This window comes from Kockovaella imperatae (genome assembly GCF_002102565.1).
Source record: "Kockovaella imperatae strain NRRL Y-17943 chromosome Unknown BD324scaffold_22, whole genome shotgun sequence".
Taxonomy (NCBI): Eukaryota; Fungi; Basidiomycota; class Tremellomycetes; order Tremellales; family Cuniculitremaceae; genus Kockovaella; species Kockovaella imperatae.
Genome location: NW_019028962.1, coordinates 33,104 through 51,066, shown reverse-complemented (window position 1 = coordinate 51,066; position 17,963 = coordinate 33,104). Strand labels below are relative to the sequence as shown.

The window sequence follows — 17,963 nt, the reverse complement described above, 5'->3', positions numbered from 1 at the left end:
CGGAATCTCACTACCAATCGCTACATGAGGGTTGTGTGCGTTCGTGCGTGTGTGGACTAGTGCAATACTATCCACGCCCAATGACAAGAAGTGAGACGGGAGAGAGAGAGAGACAGAGAGAGTTGTTAATAATACCTAAACATCCGAGGGGAGAAACGGGTCGACAGTCTGCCATTGGTGAATACATATGCGCGTGTGCTTGTGTGCAGAGAGATCAACTGTCGTGTATGTGACATTTTTTGAAGGCGGGATGAGTGGGGTCAGGCGTTGAGTCTAGTGTCACCGCTGTCGCACTGCTCGCTACCTGATTGGCCGTCCGTATCCCGTCGGTATGCCCAGCCCACAGTCCCTGTGCTGCATCAAGACCGAACTCAAGCGTCCGACTTCATCGTGTAGGCCTCCGATGGTCTGTTGAAGTCGTTCGTTCTCCATGGTCAGTTGCTCGACCTTGGTTTGGAGTTCCTGCAGCCAGGCCTTTTTGCGTTGTCGGCATTTGAGCGCGGCTGAGAGAAGAGGGTCAGCGGCTGTGGGCGACGAACAGGGTAAGACGAGCTCGGTGCTTGACAGGACGTCGCCCGCTGCGCTCGATGCCTCCGTGTTGACTCACCTTGCCTGTTTCTCTCCAAAAAGTTCTTCCTCTTCTCCTCCTCCGTCTCTGGTCTTCCCAACCTCGCCTCTCTCGCCTCTTGATCCTCGTCTAGATCACCCATGCTCATTGGACTCGTACTTTCAATCTTTGGAGGCGCTTGACTAGCCTTTCGTCCCTTTTTCGGAGGTTTCACAGGCGCCGCCGCAGGCTCTGATTTCCGCTTCGTCCCTGCTTGTCCATTGGCTTTGGCGGTCCGAGGTTGAGGTGCGTCGGGTGATGAAGACCGACCCTCTTCTTCCCTCTTTGACAACTCTTGATGTGCTTGAGAAAGAAGGAAGAGTCCATTGGCAGCTTGACTAGCGGCATTGGCGGATTGTTGAGCGTAATCCACATGAGGCACGGGATGCTGCATCGGTGGGTAAAACATGTGTCCGTTGGACTGAGGTGGACCACCTTGCTGCTGCTGTTGTTGTTGTTGCTGCTGCTGCCGGGACATGTCGTTGAAGACGCCAGTCAGGGCGGAAAGGGTGTTCGGAGTGATTGTTTCCTGTGGCATCTCCGATTGAAGATGAGACAGGCCGTGTTGTTGTTGCATATGCGGTGGGATGGCATTTGGCGGACCACCAGAGGGCTGTCCATTGGGTTGAGAAGCGTTGGAACGCTCCCCATTCGCCCCGCCGCCCTCGCCACCTTCTCCCGTCGGCGTCTCATTTGTCACCATATTGAGGAAAGCGGCAGTGTTCGGACTGGGCATGGGGAGGGAACTGGCAAAGTTGTTGCCGACAAGTGACGAGTATCCAGGTGTGAATCCACTTCCCGTGCCCGGTGTGAAACCTGTCCTAAATGTTGACCCATCAAACGCGCCGCCCTCTGTTTGTCCACCCTCTGGCTTGCTACCTGTGCCATTGGCTTGAGTCGACCCGTTGGCGTTCTGAGGTCCCGTCAACATGGCTGGACTCAGAGGTCCAGTCCGCAGGGACTGATTCGCCAGCCATGGAAACTGCGTGGCATTCGCAGCAGCTGGACTGGTCAAGGCTGAAAGGGGAGGAAGAGCATTGTGTTTGATACTGGTGGCATCGGTACCTCGTGGCGGTGTGGTGTGACTTGAAGTGGCGGAACTGTGAGAGGATCGACCCGCGAAGGATTGTTCGAACGGGTTGACTTCGAGGTCGAATTTGGATACTTGAGGGCGAATGGGAGGTCTTTGCGGATGGTCCGCTGAGAGAGAGAGAGAGAGGGTCAGCCTGGGAGTTGGATGGAAAGGTACTACTCACCTTCCTCCTCGTGTGGGGGCGGCTCTGGTTTTGGTATGGATGATTTTTCTCTCGTTTCGCGATTCGAATTGCGTGACGACGAGGAGGACGGTCGAGGAGCTAAGAGACGTTTATCAGCTTGATCCATGTGTCCAGAAACTCACGATTCGGTGTCGGTCCTCTCGGGAGACCCGCTGGAGCCGCTGCCACCGCTGTCATATTAAGTGATCGAAGCTAGGGTCCTAAAATGGGTCGGAGGTGACCGAAAAGGGTAGGGGATGGTACGTGCGCAGTGGTATATGCACAGGAATTGGGGATGTGTCGCTGGCGGAGGGGCTTCGTTCGATGAGGATTTGGATAGGATGGTCAGGATGGGTTGGCAACGAGTGTCGAGGTCGGACTGGTCGAGGATGATATTTTTTTTGGATTCCCCCGATTTATAAGCAGTGAGGAGAGGTGACGCGGTGAGGTGCGAGGTGGCGAACGCAGCGAGCCGGATGGTGAAAGGGTGTGGATGAGGGTACACAGTGGTCAGCTATGATATAGTTTCGAGGGATGGGGGCCAGACATTGGACGCGACCCAACTCACGTCGAAAAGCAGCCGACTATTTTGATCGTCTCCAAAGGAGGGGATGGAGCTCTTTCTCTCTGTGTGTCCTTGTACTACGCCTGACTCTGTCGCTGTGTGCCCCTCCTCTCTCAGTGATTGATCAGTCTCTCTCTCCACATACAGACACACCACCCTTCTGATGCTGCTGCTGCTGCTGCTGCTGCTGCTGTTTGGATTATTTGGTTCCCCACCCTTCCCAGTTCTTTGAACGTGCCAGCCAGGGTGGTCTGAACGAGGTTTGTGTCGATGACGATGATGATGATGATGATGATGATGATGCGAGGGGGAAAGTTTTATTCCCCCGTAAAAGTTTTTTTTCTTTCGCTCTGTGTGTTTTTATTTATTTTCAAATGACGTAGTGTGAAATATATCTCCGACACGTGGCATAATTACTACTTGTGGTGATGATCCATAACGCCGAAGCTCATGTGGCAGTGTGGCACTACTCGCCTCGACGCCAGCTCTTGTCACGCTTCTGTCTCTCCTTGGCTTCATATCGTTTCAATCGATCACGGGCCTTGAGTCGATCCACACGTTGACGTTGCGCACTAGAGGTCTCGCCACGGATAGGGGAGGAGGCGACGGAGACGAGGTGGGCATGGAGGATGGAGAGTACGAGCGTGAGGTTGGCAGGGGCAGAGCGGTGGAGGGAGGCGGAGAAGAGGAGGGATTGGGAGGAGTGGGTGAAGTGGGACTAAGGGGGGAGAGTGAGCGAGTGGTATGCCGAGCCCAAAGGGCGAGGCAAGGTGATGGGGTGGGGGGTGGGCGTAGTCTCTCGCCGAGCCCAGAGGGCGAGGTAAGGTGATGGGGTGATGGGGTGGGCGTAGTTTTATGCCGAGCCCAGAGGGCGAGGCAAGGTGATGGGGTGGGGGGTGGGCGTAGTCTCTCGCCGAGCCCAGAGGGCGAGGTAAGGTGATGGGGTGATGGGGTGGGAGGCGGGCAAACCATCCTGGGAGGGCACGAGCCTGCTCGGGGGCTCTGGGGTGGGAGGTGGGCTCATGTCCTGGGCTGGCACGAGCCTGCTCGGGGGCTCTGGGGTGGGAGGTGGGCTCATGTCCTGGGCGGGCACGAGCCTGCTCGGGGGCTCTGGGGTGGGAGGTGGGCTCATGTCCTGGGCGGGCACGAGCCTGGCGAGAACACTATCCTCCCCTCAGCCACGTATCTCTCACTCACCGACTCTATTAACCCTTTCGTCATATACCTCGGTAGCCATACTCCCAAAGCTCGATGTATCGGCATCCTCACCGTCGCCTTAGAGTCGGTCGTATTCACATGCTACAGAGTGCCTATCAGCGAACACTCTGATCGTCTATTTACCTGTCCGCCCGGTCCACTGGACCTCGAATAAGTAGCCGTGTAGCTAGACTTTGGGATATCTTCCACAGTGAAACCCTTGACCCATTCTCTCGCCAGGGTCGAATCTTCCTCCGTATCAAGCGATTTCAACGCGAGCAGGCTGGCCGGCGCCGGGCCGAATCGTGAAGCCGAGCTGCATAATGATCGGCGCTGAGCTCGAACGCAGCCTTGAATATGATCAGTCACATACCCCGATGCTATATCACGAAACGTCCATGTCGCCCGGACACTTCTGTTCATGATAGGTGTAGAGCCGAGAAATGACCAGGTCAGGCCCGAATATAACTTCGGATGGATGGGGATGTGTGGGCAACCGATGTGGCGGAGATGAATGTGGCACACTGCTTATACTTTACACGATCAGATGGCGTCGCGCCATCTAATGGGCCCGAAGAGCAGCCTAGGCCTTCCTCTAAATCTCTGTACATCATTTTCCGTCCCGAGTCTAGTACAGAAAGGAGAAGGCTCAGTAGTCTGCGCAGAATGTTTTGGTGACCAGGAGACATTGGCAGCACTCAAGACACACGCCGATTAATGGATGAACATGGATGTTACGAGGGACGGATAAGAAGCTCTGTCCCGGCCGAGGATGGTCTTGGCAAGGTCTGGAAACAATAAGCACCAATGTCCATAAGCATGGACCTTTCGACCGAGCCAGGATCGTATATAGAGGTACTGCAGGTCTAGCGAGATCGATGCATTTCTTTCCTGTAACTGTAACAGATTAACAGTCGAACTTTACCACCAAGCAGAAAAGAGAACTCACAATGTCGAGAATCAACCTTGAGGACATCCCGAAGCTCACACATGAGCCACAGACCTTTGCCGCATGGAGATCGGCAGTAACTATCCAATTCCAGCTGAGTGACTGTTGGAATACTGTGGAAGGAAAGGACGTGGAGCCTGTGAGGGGTGTAGAAGGTTGGGAGACATCTCCAAGTTCTGCACCATCGTCAGCGACGGTGCATGGTGGAAGGGAAGGAAATGTCATAGCGGAGAGCTCGGCCGACCGCTCGGCCGACCTAGGAACGGGTGAGAGTGACCCACCCGGGTCCAGACCTCCATCAGGGGTAGTACCCCAAAGGGGATACCCGACACCGTCGACCATAGGGATGACGAGGACAAGATCCACAGGGCAAGACGGGCTGTTACCAGGCCTCCCGAGGCGAACCAGAGTACAGCAACCCAATCGAGCATTGTCCCTGGAGCCCCATCAGCGTACACAAGGACAAGCAGATCAGCCTCTTACTTCAGATCAGAGAAGGGAATGGATCCAGTGGCGTGCTAGAGAGAACAAAGCACAGGCCATATTGAAGGGATCTGTATCCATGGCTATCCAATTGGACATTGAGGATCTGTATTCGGCACATGACATGTGGATATACTGTCTGGGGATACATCAGCTCAGTATTGTGGAGAACCAAAGGATGATCAAGAAGAAGCTCTATTCGTTCGACCTCAGGAACGATGCTACCTCCGAAGAGATGGCAAAGCATGTGGAAGCCTTCTCAAGGGTTGTCATGGAAGCAAAGCTGGTCGGAATGGAACTCACAGACTTAGAGAGGGCCGCGACCTTTACTGAGACCTTCCTAGCGGAGTCATTCCGTCCAGTTATCTCCGAGATCAACCAACGACTTCCGGAGGATCGATCATGGGCCTGGGTATTGTCCAAGTACAATGCAGAGAGTGCAAGACGAAGGGCTAGACCGGTCCATCGAGATCGACGAGGAGGTTATGCTTTGATGACGCAAGGTGTACCCGGTGACAACCCCAAGACGAAGAATGATCGACCGAAGTATGGAAAAGGTCGAGAAGCGAACTCGAAGGGAATACAGGGACCAAAGGGGAAGCGAAGCGGCTTTGACGTTTCGAAGGCTCGATGTTATAACTGTGGAGAGTCAGGACACTTAAAGAGAGACTGTCCGAAGCCACCCAAGCAAGGATATGATAGGAAGAATGAGTCCAAAGACAAGGGTGTAGGAGAGATCGCCACAGGGTTACTCACCACATCGCTTAATGACATTGAGGATGCTTGGGCCATGATCACCATTGCAGATGATCCAGTATTACATTGGGCCGACTTGTCCAATGACGAGCCGATGGACTGGCCCGACGAAGTGATACCATGGACCAGTGACGATCTGGAGCATAATCCCTGGGCGGACCACTCAGCATGTCTATTGACGGATGACATAGTGATAGAAGGGGAAAGGGTGGACACCCAATGGATATTGGATAGTGGAGCAACTCACCATCTTACACCACACCGAGCCCTTCTCAAAGATATCAGGAAGTTAATTGCTCCGATCGAGTTTGGCCTAGCCAATAGAGGAGGATCAATGCGAGCTTGTGAGGTCGGTGACATTGAAGTAAGGATGGACAAAGGACGAAAGCTGGTGTTGCGAGAGGTATATCATATACCTGGAGCAAGGGTCAGCCTACTGTCAATGTCAAGACTCATAAAGCACGGATGGACAACCAACCTGACTAAGGTTGGAGGAACGATCGATCGACAAGGGAACAGTATACCACTCACCAAGACTGGATCTCTATGGACCACAACCTTGGGAAGGATGTCACCATCGATCGTCATTACATCACCATACGCTATGGCCACGGTCGAAGTATCACCCCTAGAGGAAGAGCATAAGCGACTTGGACATATAGGGATCGGCAAATTGCTCACATTGGGGAAAGAAGGGAAGCTTCGATATGACATAAAGGCCCTAGAGAAAGACGGCTTTAAGATGACAGACTGTAAAGTCTGCATGACAAAGAAGATCATTCGAAATCCTAAGCCGGGATCGAGTCCATTACTGATCGGTGATATCGAGGGTGTCGCTATCGATGTGGATGTGGCCGGACCCCTCGACCGATCCGTGGACGGTATGGAATACTTGCTCGTCTGTATCGAACGATGGTCGAAGCTGGTGTTCCCTATACCAATACCCAGTCGAAAGGATGTCATGGACGCTATCATTGGTATAGTAGCCAAAGTCGAAAAACAACTTGGTGTTCGAGTGAGGGTTATTCGATCCGATGGAGCTCCAGAGTTCGAGAGTGATCGAGCCAAAGAATACTACGAAGCTTCTGGAATACAGAGATATGTCAGTCCAAGGTACACTCAGGAACTCAATGGAGCGGCCGAAAGAACCATACGCACCATAAAGGACATGGTGTCCTGCATGCTGATGGACTCGAACCTTCCTCACGATCACTGGTCGTATGCCTCGAGGTATGCCGGAGTTGTCTTGATGAAGACCAACGGAAGGGATGGCATACCAGCATGGACTAGGTTGACAGGTCGAAGAGAAGGGATCGACACCATCAGATGTTTTGGTGAAAGGTGCTTCGTCCAAATACCGAAGGGAGCCAGAGGTGCAAGACCTAGATCGACTTTCGATGTCGACAAGGGAGCATCGGGCGTCCTGCTAGGTCAGGAACACTGGTCTAGTGGATGGATCGTCAGACTGGATCACTCAGCAGAACTGGTACGCTCACGGGATGTTAAGAGCAGTCGGGACGGTATGACGATAGTCCAGGTCCCAAAGGCCAAACAAGATATCAGAAGGCCTATCGAACCATGTGAGCCGGCGAGCCAAGGTGTGATAGAAAGTCCAATCGATATCCCGATCGAGACCCCTGAACTTGAGGACAAAGAGGGATCTGTGGACAATAAGTACAAAGTCAAACCATCTTGGACATACGAGCATATACCAGAGAAGAGGGTATTCGAGGATATAGTTGTGGATGTCAATGAGCCAAGGTCACTTCGAAGTCAAAGGACTGCCATGATATCATCCGAGATGGCAATGGCGACCATGAGTGATGGTGTCGAACGAGATCCCCTATCAGTGATAGAAGCCCAAAGAAGACCTGATTGGAGTCAGTGGAAAGCCGCAATGGATGCTGAATTGGACTCACTAAGGAAGAAGGGGACCTGGAGAGAGGAAGTCATACCCCAAGGACGAAAGGCCATAGGCTGTAAATGGGTGTTCAAGCTGAAAAGGGACGCCAATGGAAAACCAACCAAGTATAAAGCAAGGCTGGTAGCCCAGGGCTTTACACAGGTACCAGGTGTCGACTTCGAGAACACTTTTGCACCGGTGGGAAGGTTAGCATCACTCAGGATCATATTGGCTTTGGCCGCAAGCGAGGACATGGACTTAGTCCAAGGGGATGTGGAGACAGCTTACCTCAATGGACACATCACCGAAGAGATATATATGAGAAAGCCGAAGGGCGTGGAGTTCGAGGTACCTGGTGCCGAGCTTCGAATGCTTCGACCACTGTATGGACTGAAACAGTCAGCTCATAATTGGTGGCAAGAGGTGAAGAAAAGGCTTGAAATACTCGGATATATAAGGCTCAATCCGGATTGGGGTGTGTACATTCGAGAGGGAGCATCACCAGTGATCGTGTTGGTGTATGTGGACGATTTCGTGGTCGCAGCAAAGGGAAACGGAGTTGCAGACAAAGCGATGGACGAGATCGGAAAAGAATGGACTATCACCAAGCTAGGGGAAGTCAGCACGATCCTAGGGATGAAAGTCACTCGCGACCGAAGGCAAAGGAAAATATGGTTGAGCCAACCAGGATACATCGACGATATCATCGATAGATTTCCCGGTGGCAAGCGATCACGACAGACACCGTTGCCAGTGGAGAAGGACAAGAGTGATAAGGAAACAGTGATGGATCCACTCACACCATACCAGGAAGTCATTGGATGTCTTCAATGGCTGTCGTCAAGTACAAGACCAGACACATCGTTCGCTTCGTCATACCTAGCGAGGTATCTATCAGCACCAACCGAGAAGCATTGGGAACTGGCGATGAAGGTAATCGCTTACCTAGCCACGACTAGAACTGTCGGTATAGAGCTGGGAGGAGAAACCGAGGATCTTGAGGGCTGGGTCGATTCGGACTATGCAGGTTGTCAGGACACTCGACGATCGACCACCGGATACGTATTCAAGATCAATAACTCACCAGTGATATGGTCTAGTAAGCGACAAGCCACGGTGTCCACATCGACGGTCAAAGCGGAGTATATTGCAGCATCGGAAGCTGCTAGAGAAGCGAAATGGCTCCGATCGACCATGGCAGAGTTGAATCGACCATCGAAGGGAGCGACGTCTCTATGGTGTGACAATATGGGGTCAATATCACTTGCGAACAAGCCTTCGACTCACCAGAGGACAAAGCATATCGATGTAAAGCACCATATGCTTCGAGAACTGGTGGACATCGGGACCATTTACCTTGGATACGTCAGTACAGACCACCAACTGGCAGACATGCTCACCAAACCACTACCTACACCTCGCCATCTTGCAAATGTGAAGGGGATAGGACTCAGGAGACCTCCTGAGGCCAGAAAAGTCAATGGAGAAGGGTCTAGAGAGGTGTATATGGCTGGTATGGTGATGAGACGGAAGAACGACCGTGCACGACGTCGCCACCCACCAAAATCGGTCTCTGAAGACGCTGGAGGTACCAAAACGGTCACAGAAGAGCGTAGAAGAGACCTGGAGCGTCGGTTCTATGCTGAGGAGCGTGAGAGGGATCAAAAGCGAGCTCACGATCGAAAGAAAGATGAAGAAAGGTCGAGGATGACGGTAGCAAGACCGTCGTCAAGCGCCAAGAACGATCGATCGGCGTTATATATATCACCGAATATGAACGATTGTGGCGGATCTATACATCGTCGACTTCCATTGATATTGGACTACTCTATACGACCTGCATCGACAATGAGGCCAGATGACACCTCCGGAAGGCTCGAATGGCAATGGGAACAGTTCCCGGATGGATCTAGAAGACTTAGAGATCGAGTGGATCGAAGGTTCGAGTACTATACACAGTTGGGACGGCATAGCATCTGCCACAACGAAGGGAAGCAGTATCTAGCGGTAAAAGCATCTATCTCGAGAGGGAGTGTTACGAGGGACGGATAAGAAACTCTGTCCCGGCCGAGGATGGTCTTGGCAAGGTCTGGAAACAATAAGCACCAATGTCCATAAGCATGGACCTTTCGACCGAGCCAGGATCGTATATAGAGGTACTGCAGGTCTAGCGAGATCGATGCATTTCTTTCCTGTAACTGTAACAATGGAGTCACATTCATCCGTGCATCGCCGTTTCGTTATGAGGGGGGAATGCATAATAGAACTGTTCTGAGGCAGATACGGCAAAATGCTGCATGGGAGAAGGAAAAAGAAACTTAGGTGTTTGTCGGGCTCCCGCCAAACTCGTGAGGCCCTTTCACAACGCCGCACTAGTTTCTTAACCGCGAAAGTACCTTGAAATGTCCCGTCGCGGGCGTGCTTTGGCCAGGATTGAGCTGGTCGTCCACCTTTTTGTAATAAGAAGCCATCTCTCGAGACTTCTGCCAATAGCCTTCATCACATTCCACTCCGACAGGGTCAGAGTACACCGTTTGACCGTCTCGCGTCGAAGCGCTGAATCTGCAGCCCATGCCGCCACTTTGCAACGATCCATCATCATCGGTCTCCATCAGGATGTAATCCATGCCGAGCAGGGTATCGCCATGAGTGTAGCGTGTAGTCGTTCGGAAACGCTTTCCTGCCTCCCGAACGGAATCGAGCAGAGCTGGCACAGGTTGTCCCGTGAGATCTGTTCTGGCGAAGAAGTCCCTCGTAGAAGGGTCTTTGTCCAAGAGCTTCATCAAGCAGTCGACCCCTCGCTGGATACTCGCCATGTTCTGAAGCTCGGGGTGCTCAAAGACGTACTTGGCCAAGGGGAAGAATATCTCTGATGGCTTTGAGACGTTCGAGCCGGCAATGCCGCTTCGAGTAGTGGACGAACTTTGCTTTGACATAGTTGTATTTCTCGTGGAATTTGTGTCGTCAGAGAGAGAGCGAGAGAGGGGAATGTATGTGTTGGACATGAACGTATAGCCACTCGATTGTCCTGGTTATATATAGTCTTGTGTTGAGCGAGGGAAAGAACATCGAAGCCGAATCTCTCCCTTGATTAGCTGCATCCATGTGCCAATCAGTCAGCCCGGGGTGATGGCACAAAGAGTCTATGAAAGGTCGGGAAAATGAGATTGGCCATCAAGCAATATGTCAGGAGTAGATAGAGAGACATGCACCAAACTCGCTTACAACAGATAATCTCTACATACTTGTGTCCACCAGTGTCACGGCTGGCGTGTACGGACCTTGGTCTGCCACTGAACATGCGCTCGGCCACCACATTCCGCCACTTACCCCTAAACAAATTGCTTCCGCCCATTTTCTCGCCATGCCTCATTAAGAAATCGTATCGTCTACCCGCCCCCGTCTCCAGTAGCGTCTCTATCCGTGACCCATAGCAACGAGACGAGCGCCTCGATGTCTGATACACAGAGACCAGACAAGGAGAAGAGGTCTAAGAACGGATGTGGATTGTGTCGAGCAAGACGGGTGAGTGAGACGGCCCTTTGAGAGAGGCCCTCGCCCCCGTATCGAGTATCCGCCGTGGGGTCCATCGAATCGCCGCCCCGCATCCATGTCATGGGGTGTGTGAGCAGGGGCTGGCAATAGTGGCAGATGAACAAGGGGGGTCGCAGATGAATCGTAAAGCCCATAGGACGTGTTTTTGACACTCTTGCAGATCAAATGCGACGAGGTTCACCCGGCCTGCGGACAATGTGTCAAACGGGGATTCGACTGTGTCTATGATCCCGGAGCGGCCGCAAAAGTCGACATCAATTCGACGCTAGCGCGGAGGAGGAGTAGAGCAGCGTGTACGAGTTGCAGAACGTTGAAGGTGGGTTCCTGATGACCGATCCCAGGTGCTGATCCGCCAGAGACGATGCTCCGCCGCCGAAGGGGATGATCGGATCTGTTCACGGTGCAAACGACTCGGACTTCAGTGCGAATGGCAGCCGTCCAAGACTCGACGACCAAGGACGGTCAAGCATGATCGCGACGACTCGGACTCGGACGAGTCGGTGGATAATGGGTCGACGTATGATATGGGAGATGTCTCACTCTCGCCAAGGAGCCGCCCGAGAGATGAAGCTGTTTCGCCAAAGACCGGAGGTAGGAACGAGATCATATCACCGAATCCTCGTCCTCGGAAGCTCCCATCGTTGCATCGGTCACCCTTTGAGTCGCTCATGGCAAACAAGGCGGAGTTGCATATGTTGGTCCGAGGGTATTTCGGGACTGTGCACCGTGAGGCGCAAGGGTGTCACGTTTCGCTGACTTGCAGAATTCGGCTTCCTCGCCTTCATCCACGAGCCGAGCTTCTTCCGCCTCCTGGAACGTGGCAAGGCGCCCATGAATCTGACAAAATTGATGGTGGCCTTGGCCCTACGGTGAGATTTCTCCCGCGAACTCGTGTGTGCTCACGACCAGATTTGCCGGAGACAACACCACGGCGACGCTTCGTCGCGCGGATCTCATTTACGAAGAGGTCTTTCCGGTGCTCCGCGATCAGCTGTACGAAGGGTTTGGGGCGATTGAATTGATGGTGAGTCGTATCAAAGACCTCTGCTGATCCCGCAGTGCGTGCTCCTTGCGAGGGAATACGATCATGCACGAGGCAACTTTTACGCTAGTTGGATGATGTGGGGAAATGCCGTCAGGTGAGCATCTACGATGAACCCATCTGACTCCTCCCCAAACAGAATCATGCAATTCCTCTCTCTTCACACGTTCGATGAGACCTATCCACAGCCTCACGCCATCAAGCTCAACCCATTGCTCAAACCCGAAGCCCTCCGGCGACTGGCTTGGTCAGTCTTTTACCTCGACACCATGGCGGATGCAGGTCGACACGGCATACACACAGTCACAGAGACCGGTTTCCACCTTCAACTCCCCGCCGACGAGGCGAGCTTCTTACGCGGCGTCGATGTCGTGACCATGCCACTCGAAAAGCACCCTTCAGCCAGGAGCCATTCGGTTCATATGCCATGGGAGTCGCCAGTCGAACGCGGTGGAAGTGCGAATGGAAATATTACACCCGCTTCATCGACCATGAGCATCGGTGCGCCTGCCATGCCTCAGAACGCTGTTCCGGGAAGCGCCACCTCCAACTTTGGCATTGGCGCCAACATTATCCGCACGGCTGCCATGCGTCGACGTATCCTCCACTTCAACTCGTTGCTCAAATACTCTCTGGCAACGCCGCAACAGATGTATAGCTCACTGGGCATGCTTGAACGCGATCTCCGCGCGGTCATCAACGATTTACCACCTGATCTGGCCTATTCCGAGGACGCCCTGTTCGTCCACGCCGAGCGCCGGACCATGTTCATCCTGCTCCACATGATGCGACACAACTGCTTCCTCATGTTGCTCTGGGCCAAACTCAACGTCGCATCGCGCTCGCCTGATCCTCCCGAGTCGACACAGTCGCTCATGCAAGAGAGGATGAAGCACGCTTTTGGTGTCGCGGGAATCGTGTCGGACGCCGTGAGGCTGGGAGTGAATTGTGATCCATTTGTCGCCGTACAGGCGTATACATCGCTCGAAGGTGGGGGTTCATTCTATGTAGATGAAGCTGACCTCTCACAGTACTTCTATTTGACCCTCTGAGATTGCTGCGTTTCGACCCCACCATTCAGCCGAAACATCCTCGATTCGCGCGAGCACTCTTGCCATTGCTGGAGTTGATGCGGAGATTGTCACCTATCGATCTCATGATGAGGTATCTGGTGAGCAAGACTGTGCCCTTTTTTGCTGACTGTCAGCGTGTCGAGGCTTGCCGGAGACTCGCTCGATGCGGATTCGGAGACATACTCATCCATGCCGACTGGCAGGCATGTAAATTGTGAGTTCGGCCCAACATACGTCACTGACATCAGGCACCCAACGACCGGTCAGACTGACTCTGAATTCGACTTTCGCTTCTTTAAATGGCATCGAGTGGAACAAGCTCGACAATCACGCCACTCTCTCGGCACATCACAAGCTGCCGAAGCTCTTCTTGACCTCGGCTCTCTCACTGCGAATCCCTCACGCACAGCCTCTCCCGACCCAGATGGTCTCGAGACGGGCAACGTGTTTGGGCCGGAAGACTATGCTCTACCGCCCGATTTCGAAGACTCGTTACGCAAGTCTCTGAGCCATTCTGGACAGGTGAATTCGACCTCACCCCACGAGTCCCTCGGCTCGGCGGGTCTGGCAAGTCAGCCATTCTACAGCCCCAATCGAGGTCCAGGGATGGGACCATCGGGACCATCTTCAAATATGCCCGTGCTGCCTCAACATCCGGGTGTTCAAGCTGTCCCAAGCCTCCACCCATCCAATGCCACAACCGGCGTCACACACAGCGGTTCAAGCGGACTCACACCGGATGTCAGACGTTGGGTCGACCTGGACTATCAACCCCGACCGATCTTACCGTCGACAGGTCTGGAGCAGATCCCCTTTGGGATGAGCGAGAATTTGGGATTGGTCTCGAATGGCATGATAGGCACACCTGGTGGAGATGATCTTAATCGATTCTTGGAACAGGCTGGGTATGCAGAGCAAGAAGCGGATCCATTCGGCTGGTTGGGTCTGGTCGATGGGGATAATAAGGGATTGGTGTAGTGTTGTACACTCGGATCCAGTCCAGACCAGGGCTATGCATGCATCAACGATGCACAGCTGTATGTCATCGCCAACATGACGAGTGGACTGGATACTTTTTTCTTACTTACTTTGGAACCAAACAGCGGATAAGAATTGCTAGCCTCAGTTTGAACCATTCTTTTATTTGTCTCTAAGGCTTCTTTCTTCGTGTCAGGGCTATGCCTAATGCAAGCACTGGTCGACCGGTGTAGACCGATACTAAATGCAGAGGTACTGAAGCTGGGGGCCACAGCAGAAGCGGCACAGCAACAGACAAGGTCGGACCTCTTACCTTGGCGCTATCGATTCCAAGAGTCAACATGGGTAAATCGAGTGGATGTGATCTATCACCTGACACCCAGCATGCAAGAGTCATTGAACAAAGCTCATTTCATGCCAAGTGAATAAGCGTCATACTTGGCCATGTTGATGTTGGTCTGGCTAATGTTATAAGACGAATGGATGTTCACTAGTTTCAGAGTTCTTCACATCGCCCCAGAGCCCTGTTGTACAGGCCAGAAATCCACGAAGCAAGTCTTCGACGTCGCTCGGTCGACCTTCCCTCCTCCAAACCCACTCACGCCATCAACTTGACTTTCAGATTTCATCATGCTGCTCTCCCTGTCGCTTATTGGACTCCTCACCCTTGTCGCTGCCTACCCTCAACCTGGCTTACCGGACGCCGCCTTGGGGACGGGGAGAAACAATGTGATCATCCCCAAAATTCACAGGCGGGTCTTTTCCGAACCTCGACGTCTAGATAGCGAGTCAACACACCAAGCTGGACTTGAGCGTCAACCTCAGCCGGAACCCAATACATTGATGCCTGCTTCAAAGGCTATACCTTACCTTAACGCCTTGGATCCTGAGACGGGGTCCAAATACTTCAGTTTCGACCTCGCGAATAGTGATCCAGATGGCAACGAGGTGACCACGGGGTCGGGAGACCAGGAGACTTCGGACCAAGCGACGACCGCGTAAGTGATCAATCGGCCTAAACTGCGATCATGTTTGATCCTGACGATTCTCGTCCTAGTGCACCGTCGACCGTACCGAGCTCAACGCAGATCCCTGGACCACACACCACAAACTTTCAAGCTGGATCGCTTCCTTCAGCCATCATTCCGCCTTACTATTCGGCGGATGGACCTGGTGGACCTCTCGATAAGGCTGACATAGCGACGATGCCAGATTCAGGTGCGGCGGCAAGAGGTGCCATCCCAGTGGTAGGAGCCACAATCGTGTTCACGGTCGTGTCCTTGGTTGCTGGAACTATGGGGGCGTTGTAGGTGGAGAATGTGCATCGGGTAGCACCCAAGATGATGCTGTGAAGTCGATCGCACATCCGAACGCGATGACGAGTCACGATGTAAATGATTAGGTTGTATGAAAGTGATAGATACTCCGCAGAGCAGGCACTGCTCGGACTCGTAAGATGAAGATTCTAGTTTCCCTCTTCATTGACTGTACGATGCATGAACTGAACAAGACTGATTACTCCTTTTGGTCCTCTTTTGGGAAGCCCATGTTGACCACACATCGAATACAATCTCCGGCCTGTGACCGCTCAGCCCTTATCCCAGCCGAGTCGACTCACGTGCATATCATCAAAGCCCTTGTTGATGTCCTCCAGGGACTGAGTGTGAGTGACGAATTCGTCCACCCATAGCGTTCCATTGAGGTAGTCTGGGCCTTTAAGCACACGAAGGATGGTCCTCCAACTTACCCTCTACGATCCCTGGCATCTCTGTTCGGCCTTTGACACCTCCGAACGCTGATCCTCGCCACACTCGACCAGTGACGAGCTGGAAACTGCCATAGGGTCAGTCGAGGGATGAACTGTGATTCTCACGGTCGGGTAGCAATCTCAGCGCCGGCTGGAGCAACTCCGATAATCGTCGACACTCCCCAGCCTTTGTGACAGGCCTCCAGAGCGGATCGCATGACGTCGACCTGGAGGTCAGCTGAAGCCCATCCGAAAGACAATTCACGTTTCCAGTGGCATCGTACGTAAAGTCCAGACCTCCGTCCGTCATTTCGATCAGGTACTCGACGATGGTCTTGTCCTTGGGCAGATCTTTAGGGTTGACAAAGTCGGCTGAGGACGGTCAAAACCTAGACGTGATCAAGGACCGAGAGCCGACTCACTTGCGCCAAACTTCTTGGCCCATTCCTCCTTCTTCGGATTGGTATCGATCGCAATGATTCTCGAGCAGTTTTTGGCTCTCGCGCCTTGGAGGATGGAGAGACCAACACAGCCGATTCCAAATACAGCGACGGTAGAATTGTCTGCGGGCGAGAAAGCGTCAGAAACACTCCAGCGCGCGCGCGCGAAGCTCAGTATGTCCACTCACCGATCCCGGGTGTCTTGGTCAGGGCCCCGTACCCCGTGGTGATTCCACATCCCAATAGACAAGCCTTTTCCAACGGCGCCTTGTCGGTGATGGTGACGACGGAGAATTTCGAGACGACAGTGTATTGAGAAAAGGTCGAGCAGCCCATCTGATAACAGGTCAGCTCGACGGATATGTGTAACACTCACAAAGCTTAGGATATCCTTGCCCTTGCACTTGAACCTCGTTGTGCCGTCGGGTAGCAAGCCTTTGCCTTGAGTCGTTCGGACTGTGTACCTGTTCAGAGAGGATCCTCGACGACGCCGGCTAGTCTGCTCACCTCGACCACACAGGTTGGTCTTGCCGGATTTACAAAACTTGCATTCTTTACACTCTTGATAGCTGTCAGCGGGAGCATGGATCGGTATCTCCGCACCCACCTGCAGTATACAGAGGAATGACATGATCTCCGACTTTGACATTGTCCACGCCCTTGCCTACAGACTCAACAATTCCTCCGCCTTCGTGTCCTAAGATGATAGGGAAAGCGCCCTCAGGATCCTTGCCGGAGAGTGTGTAGGCGTCTCTGAGGAGGGAGAAAGCGGGTGTCAGCGATAAAAGCTCGTAGATTAGAGATGTATGAATCTCACGTATGGCAGATACCAGTGCTGCGATTCACATGGTCAGCAACTGATTTCATGGCTCTTTCAGATAGATACTCACTACAAGACCTTGATTCTGACCTCATCGTCCTTGGGAGGAGCGACTTCGACCTCTTCGATGGAGAGAGGTTTACCTGGCGCAGCTCAGATAGACCTGGGTACAGACCTCTGGTCTCTCGCTCACCTGCCTCCCATGCTACGGCTGCTTTACAAGTGATCGTCTGGGATATCGAGCGTCAACAAGGGGATGACGTAGGGATCTTGATTCGGCTTGCTGCTCACCTTGCCCTCGGTCGACATGATGCTTGAGGAGGATGAAGCTGACTGTTCACTGCTTAAGAGGTGCTTCTGACTAGAAAGGTCGATACGCACTTGGCGAAAGACTTTATGATGGAGATGTACAAGGTAGGGGATGTCATCATCATGACCCGCGAAGTGGAGGTCTTCACTTTTGCCGCAATCTGTAAGGAGGTCCATTCATACGCTGTCCATGGCATGAGAGTAGCCCGATGGTGTGCGATATCATCACTTCTGACTCACTGCACGGCCTGTCATCTCTCAAGGACGTAGCTTAAGGAAGAGC

At 53.0% G+C, this 17,963-nt stretch overlaps 7 protein-coding genes across 7 annotated transcripts; 3 read left to right on the top strand and 4 right to left on the bottom strand.

The window, feature by feature from the left end:
- Positions 1-10: 10 nt before the first annotated feature.
- On the bottom strand, positions 11-2,512 carry BD324DRAFT_283869 (Aft1 HRA domain-domain-containing protein). The gene is made up of 5 exons (XM_022012373.1): positions 2,432-2,512; positions 2,007-2,377; positions 1,864-1,962; positions 608-1,807; positions 11-503 (listed from the first exon to the last, which is right to left on the bottom strand). The coding sequence occupies exons 2-5, from the start codon at positions 2,059-2,061 to the stop codon at positions 301-303; spliced, it is 1,557 nt and encodes a 518-aa protein (XP_021867735.1). The 5' UTR covers positions 2,062-2,377; positions 2,432-2,512; the 3' UTR covers positions 11-300.
- An 80-nt stretch (positions 2,513-2,592) lies between these two features.
- On the bottom strand, positions 2,593-4,057 carry BD324DRAFT_639967 (hypothetical protein). The gene is made up of 4 exons (XM_022017305.1): positions 3,999-4,057; positions 3,770-3,941; positions 3,626-3,727; positions 2,593-3,146 (listed from the first exon to the last, which is right to left on the bottom strand). Exons 1-4 carry the CDS (start codon positions 4,046-4,048, stop codon positions 2,895-2,897), a joined length of 576 nt encoding a protein of 191 aa, XP_021867734.1. The 5' UTR covers positions 4,049-4,057; the 3' UTR covers positions 2,593-2,894.
- Positions 4,058-4,855: 798 nt separating this feature from the next.
- On the top strand, positions 4,856-6,557 carry BD324DRAFT_639962 (hypothetical protein). The gene is made up of 7 exons (XM_022017304.1): positions 4,856-5,010; positions 5,058-5,196; positions 5,361-5,696; positions 5,814-5,963; positions 6,061-6,229; positions 6,345-6,441; positions 6,495-6,557. The coding sequence occupies exons 2-5, from the start codon at positions 5,177-5,179 to the stop codon at positions 6,104-6,106; spliced, it is 552 nt and encodes a 183-aa protein (XP_021867733.1). The 5' UTR covers positions 4,856-5,010; positions 5,058-5,176; the 3' UTR covers positions 6,107-6,229; positions 6,345-6,441; positions 6,495-6,557.
- A 3,359-nt stretch (positions 6,558-9,916) lies between these two features.
- On the bottom strand, positions 9,917-10,926 carry BD324DRAFT_639957 (hypothetical protein). Its single transcript, XM_022017303.1, has one exon. The coding sequence runs from the start codon at positions 10,719-10,721 to the stop codon at positions 10,089-10,091; it is 633 nt and encodes a 210-aa protein (XP_021867732.1). The 5' UTR covers positions 10,722-10,926; the 3' UTR covers positions 9,917-10,088.
- A 60-nt stretch (positions 10,927-10,986) lies between these two features.
- Positions 10,987-14,434, top strand: BD324DRAFT_639956 (hypothetical protein). The gene is made up of 10 exons (XM_022017302.1): positions 10,987-11,376; positions 11,432-11,587; positions 11,628-11,997; positions 12,035-12,140; positions 12,181-12,295; positions 12,331-12,410; positions 12,453-13,303; positions 13,345-13,484; positions 13,521-13,600; positions 13,635-14,434. The coding sequence occupies exons 1-10, from the start codon at positions 11,368-11,370 to the stop codon at positions 14,362-14,364; spliced, it is 2,637 nt and encodes an 878-aa protein (XP_021867731.1). The 5' UTR covers positions 10,987-11,367; the 3' UTR covers positions 14,365-14,434.
- A 560-nt stretch (positions 14,435-14,994) lies between these two features.
- Positions 14,995-15,674, top strand: BD324DRAFT_654187 (hypothetical protein; the record flags this gene model as incomplete). Its single annotated transcript, XM_022018765.1, has 2 exons — positions 14,995-15,362; positions 15,422-15,674. The coding sequence occupies 2 exons, from the start codon at positions 14,995-14,997 to the stop codon at positions 15,672-15,674; spliced, it is 621 nt and encodes a 206-aa protein (XP_021867730.1).
- Positions 15,675-15,827: 153 nt separating this feature from the next.
- Positions 15,828-17,784, bottom strand: BD324DRAFT_639946 (formaldehyde dehydrogenase). The gene is made up of 14 exons (XM_022017301.1): positions 17,663-17,784; positions 17,565-17,601; positions 17,442-17,514; positions 17,369-17,386; positions 17,159-17,304; positions 17,059-17,112; positions 16,928-17,007; positions 16,740-16,887; positions 16,534-16,674; positions 16,377-16,483; positions 16,238-16,338; positions 16,112-16,197; positions 15,983-16,071; positions 15,828-15,942 (listed from the first exon to the last, which is right to left on the bottom strand). Exons 1-14 carry the CDS (start codon positions 17,678-17,680, stop codon positions 15,880-15,882), a joined length of 1,161 nt encoding a protein of 386 aa, XP_021867729.1. The 5' UTR covers positions 17,681-17,784; the 3' UTR covers positions 15,828-15,879.
- Between the last annotated feature and the right edge of the window lie 179 nt (positions 17,785-17,963).